The sequence below is a fragment of the Zingiber officinale genome, chromosome 6B (assembly GCF_018446385.1).
Source record: "Zingiber officinale cultivar Zhangliang chromosome 6B, Zo_v1.1, whole genome shotgun sequence".
Lineage (NCBI taxonomy): Eukaryota > Viridiplantae > Streptophyta > Magnoliopsida > Zingiberales > Zingiberaceae > Zingiber > Zingiber officinale.
Window position 1 is genome coordinate 22,488,713 of NC_055996.1, and position 18,786 is coordinate 22,507,498.

The 18,786-nt window shown below is 40.5% G+C and overlaps 1 protein-coding gene across 1 annotated transcript; it reads left to right on the forward strand.

Moving 5' to 3' along the window:
• Positions 1-4,884: 4,884 nt before the first annotated feature.
• Positions 4,885-18,094, forward strand: LOC121992248 (vesicle-associated membrane protein 724-like). Its single transcript, XM_042546479.1, has 5 exons — positions 4,885-5,317; positions 14,504-14,645; positions 14,728-14,848; positions 17,431-17,493; positions 17,572-18,094. Exons 1-5 carry the CDS (start codon positions 5,113-5,115, stop codon positions 17,728-17,730), a joined length of 690 nt encoding a protein of 229 aa, XP_042402413.1. The 5' UTR covers positions 4,885-5,112; the 3' UTR covers positions 17,731-18,094.
• The last annotated feature ends 692 nt before the right edge of the window (positions 18,095-18,786 follow it).

Consider the following 18,786-nt stretch of genomic DNA (forward strand, 5'->3'; position numbering starts at 1 on the left):
GTCTGGTAACCCCCGGAACCACCGTTGTGCCGACCCAGAAAGGGTGGTGAGGAACACTCGGCACTTCACCTCATCTGTATATTGATGTAAAGTGGCAGTGTTGTCGAACTTACCCAGATGGTCGTCTGGGTCAGTGGTCCCGTTGTATTCCCCGATCGCCGGGGGCGTGTAGTGCCTTGGTAGTGGGTCGCGTAGGATGACTTCGGAGAATTACCTATTGATCCGCTCGGGGGACGAGTCTGTCCTTGGCGCCTTGCCTTTTCTATTGTCCCGCGCGGGGGCTTCGTCTGATGAAGATCCTCGGTCTAGGTTGGCCTGCGCGACCTTTGACGGCGTTTGGAATAAAGCCCGATGGAACGGTATCGGGGCGGGCAGAGCTTCCGCCAGAGTGCCGGTCGGACCTTTGTTTTGGCCCCATATTGAGAGCTGCTTTGGCCAGTCGTCTTGTGCCGCCCGACCGCCTGATGCCGACGTTGCCTGTTGCGTAAGCCAATCGGCTTGAGCCTTTTGCTGCTGCTCGACTATCTTGGTCGCCCGCGCTTGGATGAGCGCGTCTAATTCTTCGGGGGAGAGCGTCACCATGAGTTGGCGTCCAACTTCTTCCATCGTCTTTGCTCGGATTCAGGTGCGTTCCCACAGGCGGCGCCAATTTGATCCTGTCCGAGCGCTGAATCGACGGACGCTGGGGACGTGGCACTCTCCGCTGTCTCCGACTGGTGGTGTAGATCTCCGACGAACCTACAAAGAAGCCGAGCCGGGAGAGGTTTCCTTGCGACGACCCTTCGACGCTCAAGTCAGACAACGAAGAAGCAGAGTAACGTTACTGTGGCTACAGTGATCAAGAGTGCATACCTCCGTCGAAGTCTAAGGGTCCTTATATAGGACCCCGGGGAGGCGCGAGCACACTTCTAGATGCGTGCACGCTTCCCCAAACATACCCCGGTAGGTCGTGTCAGAAAAGCATGTCTGACGCCATTCCGCAATCGTCCGAGCATATCCCGGATGTGTTGGTGGAAGCTTCCATCGTACTATACTCTGTCCACTCCTGCCGCCAACCATGCTGTTTGTCGGCTGCAGGTGTCTTGAGGACGAAGTTACCAGTTGTCATTTTTGTCTCTTTGCGCCCTTACTTATCTCCGGGCCGAGCAGACCAGCCGCTCGGCGCTCATAGCCTTTGGGAATGCTCCGATACCTTAGACCGGGCGAGAAAGCCCTGCTCGTGTGCTCGGATGGGATTACGCCTTCCTGCCCTGTGACTCGGCCGCTCGGCCTGGTCACTCGGCTCAGAGACTCTTTTATCTTTAGGAATGCTCCGGTACCTTAGACCGGGCGGGAAAACCCTGCTCGTGTGCTCGGATGGGATTGCACCTTCTTGCCCTGTGACTCGGCCGCTCGGCCTGGCCGCTCGGCTTAGAGACTCTTTTATCTTAAGCATCGGAAACCCGCCCCATGGTCGAGTTATCTTTCGTCCGACCGCCTGGGAGACCCGGGCCAGGTGCCCGGTCAGCCGGATGTCTTGGGATGGTCCGCCAGTCCGCTCGGCGCGACCTTGGTGTTGACCCTCTTAACCTTTGACCTCCACGTGTTGTTGACTCATCGCTACCGAGGGTCCCTCATCCTTATTACCGGATCATATGCATATCGATATATAATATTTAGTATATATAATATTTAAATTTAAACTGAATCAAACTATGAAACCGAATAATTAATATTTAAGTTGGATTTAATTTTAAGTTAAACTATTATTAGAATTTGGACTGAATTTGATTTTGATTTTACTTATAAAAAAATAAATTAAATAGTACTCGGCAATGCAAGAAGAAGGCCAGGAAGAAAATGGGTAAGAGAGAGAGGTGGAAAATATAATAAAAAGAAAACTAAAAATCTTCCGGGTATAAAAAGGTTTTAAAGGATATTTTTTAAGTTCGAAATTCGACGATTAAAAATAAACCTTATAACTAACTATAAATTTGATATATTATAATTTATAAGTATCGTGATTCAACCGAATTAAAGTTATGATCTTTTAAAGTTTCTATCGATTTTATTTCGATCCTGTTTAGATTCTATCATAAAAATTGATTATGCACGATCCAGGATTGATTTGTATTTTCAGATCATAAGATCGTGTTAGGGTGTGATTTTACAAACTATGGGTGATGCTAAAAAAAATATAGATCCGCTATATTAACAGCCCTAGAGTCGACCCCACAGATATAGAGGGATGTACATTTAAGTACACAGGCGTCAGGAGCATGGTGGGGGTAAATTCCAGGTCGTCAGTTTCTGAGAATCGACTCCTAGCCATTACGCTAGAGATGCCATGCGCCAATCGTCTATGCTAAAACTTTGGCTAGAGGAGGGTGATGCTAAAGCTTTGGCTAGAGGAGGGTAGGATTACTTATGGTGACAAACGTGATTCGATCATCTCAATGCCTCCATCAATCTATCCTCATGCTAATACTAAGGCTTCGTTTGATTTGTGGGATAGGATTAATCGTGTTAGGAATTATTGGTGTGATAGAGAGTATTTGGTAGGTGGGATATGATTAATAGTATATGGATTAATGATGTGATAAATAATTATTGGCTCTCTCAAAGGATTATTTATCACACTATTAATCCCTATCCCATCTATACCATTAATCTTATCGCACCAATTAAACGGAGCCTAAAGAGCTACATAACGGATTGACTAATAGACTCTTGGACAGTTAAATAATATATGAAGAAAGATAAACATCTAACTACTAACTTAAATTTAGCTCTGACTTTGTGATAGTAATATTGTTATACGCTAGTTAACTATCCATTCGGAGGAAATTAGGATTACCTATAAATGTACGTAAGAAGTTGTAAGAAAGACACTATAGAGCTAGCGTAAGTTAGGTGACACATGTACATTATCATTTTTGGTTCATTTCATTGTCATTCGCAACCATATTGGTCGGACAAATTGGTTCCTAGACACACCATCGACCACAATTGGTTGTAACCATCTTCTTCATTTTTTCATCACATCTAACTAAGACAGTTTCATTATGATTAGATATTTAGATCACATCTCACGTTGGTTGTTGTTGAACTGTCACAATTAATATCGACAAACCTTTTTTTTATTAGAAATTTTTTAAACAACTTCAACAAAAAAAAAACACCACATTATGGCCACGAAATGGACTTAGTTTATAAATCGTATCATATTATATTGTACTGATCTAATAGTTGGCTGAAGTCGGCCAATAATTTAGATTCGGCTCGAATTTGAATTCGATCTCATAGTGAAATGAGTACCAGGTTGCTTAAATTCGGTAGAAGTTGAATGATTAACAAACACTTTTCATAGGCGCAGTAAACATTCTTTTTGATACCTTTTCATTATTTCGTTGCTTTACAGTAACGACGTTTAGAAGGTCTTAATGTCTACATACCAAAGATCATAAGTTTCTAAAACACTTGCGATTTAAATCTCAACTACAACATATTGTTAGACGAGAAACTACTTGCAGATTTATCTGATCATCGTTGTCTAAGGGCGTAGTCAGGATTTTCGATTAGGAGGGGCAATTTTAAAAAATTCATGAAATGAGAAAGGAATAACTTGAAAGATCATTATTTTTGAGAAAAATAGAAAAGATCAAATAAAGAGGAAGAAGTAGAAAAAGAAGAATTTACTTTCTTTGTTAGCAACCTTGACTAGTTTTGGTGAACTCGACAATAACATAAAGAGAGCAAAATAAGATAAAACATGACTATTTTGCCATGCCAATAAAATCCTAAAAAATACCAGAAGAGGAAGAAAATAGGAGGGTTGATGGCTGCTTGATCTTGTTAGAAGAGGGCAGCAACTGGTGTTGTATTTCTTGCTTGCTCGAGAAGAGAAAGAAGAAGAAAAAAATCTCGTGTGCTTTAGAAGAGGAGAGGAAAAAATTATAGGTTTACTAACGTTGGAGAAGAGAATGAGAAGAAACAAATGATGAAGAACAGGAAGAAAAAAATAAAAGAGAGGAATGGGCAAAGGGATGACATACGGTATGTTGGGATGTAACATGGGAGAAGATGGAGAGAAAAAAATGAAAAGTTTCATCAAAAATATCCTAATTATTTTTAAATTGTTCGAACTCATTTAAACATTAAACTTGGTTCGGTTATAATTCAACTTCAAATCAATTCCAATTTGAACCAACATAATTCTTATCTCTATATTTACCTGTTGAATTTAGTTCAAACTTGATTCAATTTTAATTTAGCTTCCTTATTTTATGTCATACGATTTAGTTCATTTATTATTATTATATATTTTATTTTTAAAATTCAATACTTAACATTTCAAATCATGATATTTTCTCGTAGAAATGGTATCAATGGATAACTTAGATCATGAACTTTTCAAATATATGATTAATTTCAATTTTCGACATTGAATGATAATGAATCAGCTACTCAAAATGATGATAAAAATTTTCAAATAATATATATATATATATATAATTTTTTAATAAAATATGAGAGGGACTGTAGCACCCACGGTGGCCACGCCCCTGCCGTCGTCTATAGAAAGCTCATACACCTGAATTATATAAAAATAAATAATAATAATTAAGTAGTAGGCTTACTAATTTTGTTTTCTAATAATTGTTTACATTTTGATTCCTTTCTTCCATAGTTTGAGCGACAGAAAATAAATAATTCAATAAATGAAGACCAAATTGCAACTACAAATAATAATTTAAAGTAATAACAAAATCAACCTTTCTAGAACAGGCAGCACCGGCTCAATAATCCGCTGCTGATGTCAATTCATCGCTCAGCATCGCCCAGAGAGACGCCCAGAGATATCCTCCACATGGCGTCTTATAGATATATCTACTCGCTGTTTGCTGCTTGACTTCGTCGAGGATCACTGCAGTTGTGTGGACTGCTGTCGCCCAAAAGACGAGACTTTCGGCGTAGCTTCTGGTGGGCGAAATTGGCCATCGTCGGAGGCATGGCGGCGAAGCAATCCGATCCGGGAAGAAATTGTCTGCGATAGATTGTGGAATTCCGATCTGCTCACTCTCGCTACATTGAGATCTAGATCGAGCGAGGAGGAGAAGGGCGGAGTGAGCGATGGAGGCGGAGCAAGGGAAGGAAGGGTGGTTCATCTATGGGTTCGTCGCGCGGGGGACTGTGGTTCTAGCCGAGTACACAGAGTATACTGGAAACTTCCCTGCCATCGCGGCGCAGTGCCTACAGAAGCTGCCTTCCTCCGACAAGTTGTCCACCTACGCGTGCGACGGTCACGCCTTCATCTTTCTCGTACACAGTGGCTACGGTAACTCCCTGATTTCGTATGCATGTACCTTGCTTTTAGTCTTTTGTTTGATTCAAAAGGGAGCTGTTGCCTGCTGGTATTTCGATGTGGTTCTAGATCTTCTGTGTTCATGTCTGGTGAGCGAACTAAGATGCCACTGGATTGTATCTGCACGTCTTCGCAAGGTGGATTTACTCGTTGTAGGCTTCTAGTTAGGTCTGTCAATTCCTTTAATGATACTATTATAAAAATACATATAGATAATTAAATTAGTTAGGAAGAGAAGTGTTGTATAATAAAGCAATATAAGCAGTATTATATTCGCACAAAAAATAGCATGCAATAGATAGATAAATAAAGGAGTAGGGTTTAGAATATAGTTATCCGGTTGAAGCGTCGGCACGCCGACTGTCCTTAGAGAATTTATTGCCACCTCACGGTGCAAAGGCTCTCCGGCAAAATTCCCCCAAGATCCGACAACCGCTCGTCTCGTCCGTAGGTGCACTCCAAAACGGACGCTACACTCGGACCCAACCTCAGATCGCCGGAAGACCAAGCCTCAGGACAAGAAAGCAGAAAACCGTGCAGAATGAATCGCACAGAGAAGGGAGAAGGAGGAGAAAGCTCGAGGCTTGAGTGAAGAATAGAGGTGCTGCAAGTCCCCTTTTATTCACTCTGAGAAGATCTGACCTTTGCTAGCGAAAGCGTCTCGGTGTCACGTCGGCGTCCCTTCGCGAACAAACCGAAAAATCAAACTACGGTTTGGTTCGACAAAAAAGTGGTTTCGAACAGTAACGAGGCAAGACGCTGTGGGCAGCGTGAGATTTACCCCTAGGAGCGTTAATCACGCGCGTGGCCGGTTTATGGATTTCCGGCTCAAACCCCCCAAATCCACTCGATTTGGGCTTGGCCCGCGCATGCGTGTAGGTCCCCTTATCATTGCTAAGCAAAGATGGAAGAGCTTCCTATATAAGCCCTTCCAAGCTTCTCCACTTAGCAATGTGGGACTAAAAACACTACCAAAAACAAAATTCTTTGAATTTAAAACAAAATTCAACAATCCCCCACAAATTCAAATCATTTAGGTTAAAAACAAAAAACAAAAAAAATATGTCCTGAGGCTAGGTTGCAATGAGCTTTTAGTGAAAATACCTTCCGGTTTGAATTTTCACCTAAGTACACCAATCTTATTCACATAGGTTTGAAGTGAACTAGGTCTTGAACTTAAACCTTTTTATATGTGAAGTCAAATGGTAACAACTCATTACGGGTGACGGTTGAATTCTTCTGGGTTAGTGCATTACGGCCATGCCACCGAATCTTGTTTCATAAGTGCTAAGGGGAGTTGCCTAGACCCCCCACACTGCGGCCACACAGTTACACTTACATAGGTGAATTCATCCTGTCAATAAGACCTTGAACTCATTAAGAGCCTCCAAGCTCATCCTTACTAGCAGTCAAGCATCTATCCAGGGAAGAGACTATGAGATTACATCTCAATCAATTTGATGCTTACGGTTCACCCTTATAACTTGTTTATACCACATTGAACCTACTTCTTGGGATCTCCAATCAGATAGGTTAGGTTGCCGTTATAGATGAAACCAGGATAGGCCTCAGTCCCATTCCCTTACTAGATCTCTTGATTTTCTCAGAATCAAGTCCTTTTGTGAGTGGATCGTGATATTGTCTTTTGAACTTCGAGTCCATGACACCACTCGAGAGACACTAGCTCAGAATAGACTTGATTTTATTAAATGCATGTCTCTTCATTTACGGTTATACTTGGAGCTATTGTTGTTTGATTATCACATCTCTTGAAATAGAAGGTATTGACTTTACCATCAAGGGAATTTACGAAAGAAGACCCTTAAGTCAATTAGCTATTGTGGTATCTAAAGCACACAATTCCACCTCAGATGTAGAACGAGATATAATCGTTTGTTTAAAGACATCATAGCTATTACGCTCCAAGTGTAAAGACATAACCAGTAACGGCTAGCTATCCAACTAGCATCACTATACCCCTCCAGGACTACAGGGAATCTCCCATACCTGACCCCAGATATAGTACCTTTTGGGTATCCGAGTACTGTCGTCCCAATGCGTTACGTCGGACGGTGGTAAACTTCTGATTTCGTTATAGCGAAAGAAATATCGGTCTAGAACAATTAGCTAAATACATTAGACTACCTATTATTTGTGAGTATCTTAATTGAGACACTGCCACACCATTATTATTCTTGTGGAGAGTTTTGAAGGATCATATGGTGTGACAACAGATTTAACTTGGCTATAACCATATTTCTCTAATACTCTCTCAACATAGAGTGATTGAGAAATTGTTATTCCATCAGTTGAACAGTCGACTTGACCTTAAATCATATCAGTGACTATCCTTCATATCAACTTACCACTTAAGAGGCCTTAGTCTCTTAATAATAGAAAGGTTAGTTCGAATAGTAGAATATCATCTACGTATAAACATAGGATAATACAATTATCACCTTTCGTTTTAGCATACACGTTTATCAGTCGTTTACTTGAAGCTGACGATAGTAGCTCTATCAATTTTTCGTACCCTTTGCTTTGGGGCAAACCATAAAGAGATTTAACTAACCTAAGACTTTATTCTCATTTCGAGACTACATATCCTCGGTGATCCTATATATCTCTTCTTCTAGATCTCCATTCAGGAATGCCGTTTTGACATCCAATTGATGGACCTCAAGATGATATATGGATGCTAATGCGATTGACACTCGGATTGTAGTAATTCTGGTAACAGGAGAATAAGTGTCAAAATAGTCAATCCCTTCTTTTTGTTTGAATCCCTTAGCAACTAGGCGGGCTTTGAATTTATCTACTGACCCATCATGTTTTAGTTTTCTCTTAAACACTCATTTACATCCTATAGTGGTACACCCAGGAGGTAAATCTACCAACTCCCAAGTGGCATTAGAGATAATAGAGTCCATTTCACTTTTAATAGCCTCTTTCCAGTGTTTAGCTTCAGGAGAAGCCATAACATCTCTATATGTCACAGGATCACCTTCTATATTATAGGTGATAAAGTCCTGGCCTAAATCCGTAGACACACGTTGCATCTTGCTCCTTCTTGGTTCTGTATACTCACTAGATTCATTTAGTCTAGAGTGACTTGAGGAAGGTGTACCCACTACGGATAGTGGGACCTCTACGGAAGAAGGCTCATTTCTAGTAGGAATACTAGATTGAGGTGTTCTCGTCTTCATAGGAAATATATTCTCAAAAAAATGTAGCATCGCGAAGTTCTACAATAGTATTTGCATCTATTCCAGGAATTTCTGATTTAATAATCAAGAACCTATATGCAATACTATTTTGAGCATAACCCAAGAAGATACCATCTACGGTCTTTGGACCAAGTTTTTTCCTTCTGTGTTCAGGTACTAGTACCTTTGCAAGGCACCCCCACACTTTAAGATATTTCAAACTTGTCCTTCGGCCTTTCCAAAGCTCATATGGTATTTTATCCCTTGACTTCATTGGGACTTTATTTAGCACATGACATGCAGTGTATAGAGCCTCCCCCCACATAAAGTTGGGTAACCCAGAACTGCCTAACATGGAATTAATCATATCTTCAAGGGTTCGATTTTTTCGTTCTGCTATACCGTTGGATTGAGGACTATATGGAGCAGTTGCCTCATGGATTATACCTGTATCTTGACAAAATTTTTGAAACAGGTTCGAGGTAAATTCTCCACCCCTATCAGACCTTAACCTCTTAATAGTTTTATCGGTTTAATTCTCAGCTTCAGATTTAAAAACCATAAATTTATCTAAAGCTTCATCCTTGGTTTTTAGCAAATAAACATAACAATAACGAGAGTGATCATCAATGAAGGTGATGAAATACCTTTTATGATCTCTCGTTATTACACCGTTAAACTCACAACAATCAGTATGGATTAATTCTAAAATATCAGAATTTCTATCAATTGATTTGAAGGGTTTTCGGGTTTGTTTATATTGCACACAAACTTCACATTTTTTCCTATCATTTATAGCATATTTAGGAATCATGTCAAGGTTCATCATCCTTTTCACGGTATTAAAATTGACATGTCCTAATCTGTCATGCCATATATCATAAGACTCAATGTTATATGAACAACCAATATTAGTTTTATTTAAGGTAGTATTTTCTACATTGAGTTTGAATAAACCTTCATTAAGGTAACCTTTTCCAATAAAGGTTCCTAAATGTAATATTACAACTTTATTACATTTAAAGTTCAACTCATAACCAGCACGGACTAACTTTGATCCGCTAATCAAATTCCGACAGACAGCTGGAACATGGTGCACCTCATGCAGTGACAGGACTTTTCCAGAGGTGAACCTCAGGTCAACTTGTCCTATCCCAAACACCCTGGCTGCAGAATGGTTCCCCATGATCACGGAAGTGCCTTCTATTACCTGATAAGTAAGGAAGACAGAGTGATCAGCACAACAGTGTACATTAGCACCTGTATCAACTAACCATTCATTGGGTTGATAGATCAAGTTTAGTTCGGGTTTGAAGGTAACAAACCTATCGCTGGTGTCGTTACTAGCAGTCACGACATTTACTTGTGCCTTGGTGTTGGACGTATTGCTTTGGTTTTTCTCCTTGTCCTTTCGCTTAGGGCAGAATTTGGCATAATGTCCAACCTGTCCACATGCCCAGCAAGGCTTAGGTTTGGTTCCAGTTTTCTTTTGAACCTTTGGGTTGGGTTTCATCTTGTTCTCCATTTTCTGATTTTTGAATTTCTTCTTGTCAGATGAGACTACTACATTCGCCTTTGGAATAAAATCCATAGCCATTCTTGTATCATCATTTTTATGTTGCTTCCGATGTTCTTCTTCGATATTTAAGGCAATCATCAAATCTTCTAGAGAGATTTTACCTCTCCGATGTTTAAGAGTCATGCCAAAATCTTTCCAACTCAGAGGCAATTTTTCGATGATAGACAAGACCTGAAATTTTTCAGGTAATGACATATCTCCTTCAGCAAGACCATGAATTTGAACTTGGAATTCATGTATGCCTTCAACCACATATTGCCTTCAACCATTTTAAGTTCAGAATTTTGTCACGATACTTTTCTAAACCGTAATCTTGAGTTATATTTTTATCCAAAGATTTCCTGACTCTTTAGTGAAGAGGTTGGCAATACACATCATAATAGTGGCGAGGGGCGTACGATTTTTCCATGGCGAGATAATCCCTTTGCTTAAACCTCTCAAGGCAAAGATACTAGTGTTCCTCTTCATTAGGTGAAGGAGGGTCTGTTTCTATAACGGAGAATAGCCCTAGCGTAGTAAGCCAAAATTTCATCCGTTGTTGCCAATGTCTGAAGTTTTGCCCGTAAAATTTTTCGGGTCTAGCACTAGCCTCATCAGATCCTATTACCCTATCATTCATCATGTCTATTGATGCGGGCAATAAATTCTCTAAGAATGTTGTATAATAAAGCAATATAAGCAGTATTATATTCGCACAAAAAAATAGCATGCAATAGATAGATAAATAAAGGAGTAGGGTTTAGAATATAGTTATCCGGTTGAAGCGTCGGCACGCCGACTGTCCTTAGAGAATTTATTGCCGTCTCACGGTGCAAAGGCTCTCCGGCAAAATTCCCCCAAGATCCGACAACCGCTCGTCTCGTCCGTAGGTGCACTCCAAAACGGACGCTACACTCGGACCCAACCTCAGATCGCCGGAAGACCAAGTCTCAGGACAAGAAAGCAGAAAACCGTGCAGAATGAATCGCACAGAGAAGGGAGGAGCTCGAGGCTTGAGTGAAGAATAGAGGTGCTGCAAGTCCCTTTATTCACTTTGAGAAGATCTGGCATCGCTTGCGCTAGCGAAGCGCGTCTCAGATGTCGCGTCCGCGTCCCTTCTTGGTCAGTGATATCCCTCGGTCAAGGGTGACTGGTTAACCAAGTGAGTCTTGGTTGGGGTTTAGATGTTTGACGATAAGATATTGATCGAAGAAGAGTCGAGGAGGTCGAGGTTGACTGGGTATTTGAAGTCTAGGAGTGAAGTTAGGCGGAGGAAGTCTAGTGAGTGAAGGCGGGATGAAAATCACTGGTGAGGGGTGAAAGTCCTAGTGAGTGAAGCTAGGCGAGGAATCCCGGTGAGTGAGCCGGTGAAAGTCCTAGTGAGTGAAGCTAGGCAGAATGAAAACCCTAGTGAGTGAAGCTAGGTGAAAGTCCCAGTGAGTGAAGCCGAAAGGATCGTTGGATACTTGGCAGGAAGGAAGTCGATGGGTCGGTTGACTGGACGATCCGGTGGAAGTCAGTAGGTCAATGGAGTGACCGGATACTGCACGACGAGTAAAAGTCCAAGTGGGTCAAAGGGATTGACGGACACTTGGAGAGGACTGGCCGGTCGAGGGAGTGACCGATGCGAGGCATGATGTACCAACGGTCGAGGTTGACCGGATGTTGGTTAGGGAGGTTCGACTTGGTTTGGGCAAAAACCGTCTGGATCGATCCGGATCGATCCAGAGTGGATCGATCGGTGGATCGATCCGATTCTTCCAGCACGGAGCTTGGATCGATCCGTGGATCGATCCGAGGTCCCGATCGATCGGCCGATCGATCGGGGGATCTGCGCGATAGCGCCGGATCGATCGGGATCGATGCTGCTTCGAGCGATAGGCGCTGGATCGATCCGTGGATCGATCCAGCCTCCCGATCGATTCGGAACATTTGAATCGATCGGGATCCGAGATGCGCGGGGTTTAAAGCCGCAGCGAGCGTGGTCTTCGCATCTCTTCACGAGCTCTTCTCGGATTCATTCCAGCTCCTCCACAGCTCTCTACAAACACGTGATCGCCAGTCTTGAAGGTTCTTTCAAGTCAAGAGGCGGATCTATTGCAAGAGGAAGAAGTTAGGGTTAGGGTTTTTACTGCACATCTTGTAAGCTTTTGCTTAACTTGTATTTCCCTTTCTTCTTCTTGTATTGAGAGTGTTGTAGGGCTTCTCCGCCTTTGGTAGTTACCATAAAGGAGTGTTATTCATAGTGGAGGGTGTGTGCGTTGGTGTGGATCCTTGGATTAGTCACCTCTTGTGAGGTGGATACCAAGTAAAATCCTAGTGTTAGCGTTTTGTGTTTGTTTCTGTATTTTCCGCTGCACATCCAAGAAGAAACAAGCAACGCCAAGCAACGAAGCGCACCGAGCGAACGCGACGAGCTATTCACCCCCCCCTCTAGCTACTTTTGGTCCTAACACCTTCCTCACGCGCGGAACAAAACCGAAAAACCAAACTCTGGTTTGGTTCAGACCGAACCGGAAACCAAACTGGTTTGGTTCAGATCGCCTGTGAGCGCAAGGCCCACGGGCTGGGGATTTGCACCCCCCGCTGCGCGCGTTAATCGCGTACGTGACGCTCGGTTTATGGATTTCCGGCTCGAACCCCCCAAATCCACTCGATTTGGGCTTGGCCCGCGAATGCGTGTAGATCCCCTTATCATTGCTAAGCAAAGATGGAAGGACTTCCTATATAAGCCCTTCCAAACTTCTCCACTTAGCAATGTGGGACTAAAAACACTACCAAAAACAAAATGCTTTGAATTTAAAACAAAATTCAACAAGAAGATCAACATGTTTAAGTTCCTCAGAGTCTTAGACTGCTGCTACTTATGGACCTCTTGAAGCCTTCAAATTTCCCTTTTTAGATTGAAAGTAATGTTCTTAAACGTGATCTTCCCCACACGAAAGCCATGTGGTGGCATCTTCGTTTAGAGTGGCAGATGAAATAAATCAATACCTTGATTGAATTCGAGAGCAATCTTTTCTAACACAAGATCACGCTCACAAGAACAAGCACAAGGGAGAAGAGTGATACAATGAGTTGTACCTAAGCCTACAGGATTAAGAGAATCTGAGTTTATATAATATGCAAAAAGGAATAGAGGAAATATGAACAAAATATTGTCAAAAATTCACATAAAAACGTCATCTTAATTCGTACATTCATTTGGAAATACTAGTAGAGAAAACAAACATTTTTCCCTGAAAGAATTGACTCATCAACTTATTATGTCCAACCATTAGTCAAAAATCCTTAAGCAAAGTTAACATTCCTTGCTTATACACAACTGTAAACCTCATTTGTTAGCCAATAGCCCACGGTATAGGACTAAAGTGGCACATCATAAGCTCCCCATTGAAGGTTCGCTTTGCTTAAACTCTAAGTCCAACTAATAGTTCAAATCTTGAATGTTTTTTTTTGTCTCCTAGGATTAGGTCCACTTCGTTACCAACTATTATTATCTGCATGGATGAGAGAATCAACCCTTGAACTTGTCAGGGTTAACCGTTAGCCCAAAATGCTTATGCCCAAAAGAAAGAGTAGCTCACTCATCTAAGCTTATAAACTTCTTTTAATAGCCCACAACTTACACAACTCAGCACATGGAGTTAAATGGGAGTATCACTCTACAAGTTCTTCGATATGCGCAATGGCAAGACCTAGATCTGTGCTTGTTTGCTTCGCTGCATTATGGAATGCGCCTAGCAACCCCTGATGAAATTCCAACTTGTATTGTATGACTTTGGGATTAGATCACACGTCTAAGCAAAGATTGGATGTGCCTATCGACTCCTATTTACCTTTTTTTTTTACTTTGGTCTCCCACCATACCCTATAAATTTAAATTAAGAAAAGTGGTTGCTGTGTATATTTCCAATATAGTTGGTATTGAAGAGAGGTTGCTCTGTAAGTGTACGTGAGCGGCAGTGGTCAATATTGTATTGCCACATTAGTTGTCTAGTGATTGTGCTTGACAATAGAGTGATAAAGACCAAGAATGTTAGTTCTAAGGTTAGGGTGGGAGGTTTTACATATACGTCGGCAATGTTAAAACCATAATATTGATAAAGATTGGAACTTTTGAGGAAATTTGCCCTTTGTTAAACCATCGCTAAACTCCTGGTTGATTCAAGTGGATTGTGCTAAAGAGAGTAGGAAATAGGAAAAATAGATTAAATTCAACCTCTTACTTCCACATCTTCAAATGATATATACTTAAGTACAAAGAGATTCCTACGAAAGTGCCCAGACATTTTGAGTTGGATTGGGCTCCCTCTTGATGGACCATACTTTGTCAATAGATGTATATGTAAATACTTCTAATATAGATGCCTATTTTCTCTGCTACTCGTGCAGCCTATTGTGTTGTTACCAAAGACACTGTTACTAGAAACGTCTCTATTGCTTTCCTGGAGCGACTGAAAACAGATTTTACAAAAAGATATGGAGGTGGCAAAGCTGATACAGCAACAGCAAAGAGTCTTAATAAAGAATTCAGGTATTCCTATTAAATTGCTGTTCGACGGACTTATCATATTTAGTCTTCATCTGTTACAATGAGATAGGTTTCTTTGTCACAGCCCAGTCATAAAGGAGCACATGCGGTATATAATTGATCATTTGGATGAGATTGATAAGCTTATAAAGATTAAAGTCCAAGTTTCAGAAGTTAAAAATGTTATGTTGGAGAACATCAATAAGGTGCTTGACTCTTTGTTATATATTTCAATTGCTTTTCTTCATGGTTTTATGACATTCATAGAATCATAGTACCCTATACTGTGAGTATTTTCATTATTGTGGATATATAATGACTTTAATTAATTTTGTTCTCAGCACTCAGTGTTTAAGTGCATTAATCACTCATGCACTGTCCTAGAAATGGATACAATTTCCAAAAGAAGCTTAAGCGGATTAAAATGACATTAAACTATTCCTTATTTTGTCAGTCTTACAAATGCCAATTAGACAACCTCTTATGTGACTCCTAGCCCATCAGTGGTTGTCTTTGGGTTTATTCTAGTAAACTATCCGGTTGTACTATGAACCTCCTTTGTAGCTGGATATCCATATTCATGTAGTAGCAATAGATGTTCATTCAGTGGGCCCCTTAAAATAATCATCAAATTCTTCATTACTTTACGTGTGTAGCAGGCATATATAATATTTCAACATGTCAATAAGTCTAAATTGAGATTTTTTTTTCTTTTTTCGCAAACTCTAACTTAATGGCAAAACCTTTAGGGTGCGTTTGGTTGAGGCTTATCCTTAATAACCTTGATTATCCTTCCAAGCTTATTAATAAAAATCTTGTTTGATTTAGGTAATCGACGATTCCCGAGTAATGATTCATGTCTGACACGTCAGCAAAAGGAGCATGCAATCCAGAATCAGAAAACCTCGGAAAAGTGAGAGTTTTCTTGATTCCGGGTTAACAAAATTTTTTGGCCAATAATATCCTCTAATATTTATACTTTGGGACAAAAATACCCCTAAAATTAATGAAAATTTCATTTTAAATTATAAAAACTAAATAAAAAATAAAATTATGTGATTTTATTTAAAAAGAAATTTGTATTTTTGAAAATATTATTTATTTATTTATATAAATATATTATTAGGAAAGTAAAATAATACAAAAAAAACTTAAACTTCAATTTTTTTTTTTAAAAACGTAATGTGTAAAGAAAAAAACAGAGAAAAAAATGTAAAATAAAAAAAACATAAAGTTAAATTAAAAAAAAAAAGAGAAAAGAAACGTAATGTTCAAAAAGAAAAAAACGTTAAGTAAAAAAAACTGAATGTTAAAAAGTAAAAAAAACATAAAATAAAAAATAAATTGATTTAGTAACAAAGGGTAATACAGTAAAATATTAAAATAGGTTATACATTAAAATCTCCAAATAAACAAGTTTTTATTGCATTACTTAGGTTGAACCAAACAACAGTAAGTTATGCTTTATTTCCCATAACGTTGATTATGTGATTATCAGGTAATCACATAATCAAGGTTATACACGATAACTTGAACCAAACGCATCCTTAGTATCAATGTTGCATCTACCAAGGTTTAAAATCTCATTCTAATTGGATTTCGGTTCTTAGTTAGCACAAGATAGATTGATGGTGTAGATGATGTGCGGAGGTGCTGTCAATTAGCAGATAGAGAAAAAGGAGGAAGAAACCAGAATTGAGGTGAGGTAGTTATTACTGAAGTGATGTGAATCTAGTTATTGTGCAAAAAGGCGGGTCCCGCCGCCCAGCGGCCCCCTAGGCCTGGCCCCACAGGGATCCTAGGAGGAGGTAAATCAGCGGTGAATGCTGGCCCGGATAAAGCGTAGTGTTTCCGGAATTTAACACAGCCGACCCAGATTATTCATCCAGTGCGCGTCCGTGGACCTTCGACCCTACGACTCATTGTGCAAGGATGCCACGCCTTAACCGGTTGATCCAGCCCGCGGGGGCGATGTGAATCTAGTTATGGTTGTAAGGTGAGTTGATCTCGGCACCTAGTTGAGTTCGCTAGTGAAGTATGGTGATTTTGAATCCTGGATGGTGCATTTCTCCTCTTTGTGGTGAGCTAGGTTTCAATTGTAGAAAAAGGTGATTACGCTCATCCCAGGCGCCCTTGACAGCTCATCTTATGTGAAGGGAGGTAAATTATGGGGTCAGTTTATAGCCGACTGTCAAGTGGCTAGAGGGTGGGAGAAGTTCTTTTCCCCGAGGACATGCGCCTGTCGGGAATTGACCCCTTGTCCCATTGTAGCAAAGCTGGCACCCTCTAGCCAACTGGACACTCCCGTGGGGACACTAGTAAGTTGAGGGAAGAGAGGGAGAGGGAAAGCCTATTTGGAAGCTTGTATTGCTTCCGGTAGCCTTCATTGAAGATTCTCCAGATGTCTTGGCTTGTTTGTGGAAGGTGATATCTCACCCCATATCATGTGAGCCAACATGAGATCTAAAGCCATGGTATCTATTTTCTAGGGGAAAAGAAATAACACTACTCATATGAGTACAACTGAGATAATGTGTCTAAGATGGTTGAAGCTAAGTTGTTTCACGAGCATTAGTTGCACAACAAGAAGTAAATTAGTGCATAATCTTTCTACATCAGAAGGATATGTCGCTCTCATAAAATTAGTCATTTTGGAATGAGGTGAGCTTCATCTCAGTTTAACAGAGGTCTGTGACAATTTCTAAGTTGCTAGCTGTGTTATGTGTCTTGCAATTTGTCCATCTCTTATGTCTTATTCTATCTCTGGTTCAATGCTTGTGCTTTTCAGACCATGGAACGTGGAGAGAAACTGAATGATCTGCAAGACAAGGCAACAGACTTGCAGCAAGAGGTACTCCAACATACTAAAAAACAAGTTTTAGCCACATAACATTGTTGCATGACTATGCTTAACATGTTCCTGTGGCAGGCGCAAGGGTTCCGGAAACAGGGGACTAAATTACGCAAAAGAATGTGGTTGCATAACATGAAGATCAAGTTGGTGGTGCTCGCCATCTTGTTGATTTTAGTTCTCATTATTTGGGTCTCTGTATGCCATGGATTTAACTGCACCAAGCAGAATAACTGACCAAAACGGTTCCAGGGCCAGAAGCCAGTTATACTCTGTCTCATTAGTGAGAAAGATCAAACAAAAAAAGAATTTTAAAACGATAAAGGAATCCAGCTTTGAATATTTACTATAATGCGTGGTTTGGCCTTTTCTTTACAATCATCCTCGGTGCATGGTTGATCTTGAATTGTATTCTTTATAAGGTGATGTAACCTATTTGCCTTGCTATGAAATGTTGTTGCAAGTCATTTTATATATAAAAAGGGTCTATAGGTTTTGGAATGTGTCCTATTTAATTAAGAAACATATACTGTTTATGTATTGTGTTCTACATTTGCACTAAAGCAAGGAATAACACCCTCCTTTGGCTTGGCTTGCTTAATGTCCGCTATTCTTTCACACAAACGCCTTCCTAAAATATGGATTTAGTCCGCCGCCTCACCCTCCTCGACAGCCTCTCTTCGTTGAGCTTGATCAGCCTGGGCGAGCTCAAGAAATGGCACCAGCGGCAGATGATTACTGACAAGCTTTGCCGCGTCTGGGAGGCGCTGGAAGAGCGGCACGATCGGATCCTGTTCTAGATCAACTTGCATTATCTGTCACAGCGAGATGCAGGCGGCACTAAGGCGGGTTGAGGGAGCCATGGAGGAGGTTCAGAAGTTCTGCACTCAGCTCCGCTGCATGCAGGTGAATCTCCTGCCACTGTAGGTTGCCGCTGGCGGCGGCGCCGGAGATAACGGCCTCAGTGATCGGTTAACAGTGTACTGGGTAAAAGATGTTATGAAGTTTTTAATTAGGCTGTATTTGATTAGGGGTAACAGAAATGTAATAATTTTTTAATGTAATATAATTAATATTATATTAATATGCGTGTTTGATTAGACATACTATAATCAAATTTGTAATATAATTAAATTTGTTAAATGTAATATAATCAATATTATATTAATACGTTCAGTCTTTGATTACAAAGGATTATATTTTTTTCGGCAATTTACCAAAAATCGTTGCTTGTATTTTGTATTTACCAAAAGGAGTATCGTAGGTTTATATTTATCAAAAGGCGCAGTTTAA

Bases quoted from the DNA above. Each gene is read 5' to 3' on its own strand.
- LOC121992248 (XM_042546479.1), top strand. From the start codon at position 5,113: ATGGAGGCGGAGCAAGGGAAGGAAGGGTGGTTCATCTATGGGTTCGTC. The intron at 5,318-14,503 runs GTAACTCCCTGA...CTACTCGTGCAG, and splicing joins TCTCGTACACAGTGGCTACG to CCTATTGTGTTGTTACCAAA. The intron at 17,494-17,571 runs GTACTCCAACAT...TTCCTGTGGCAG, and splicing joins CAACAGACTTGCAGCAAGAG to GCGCAAGGGTTCCGGAAACA.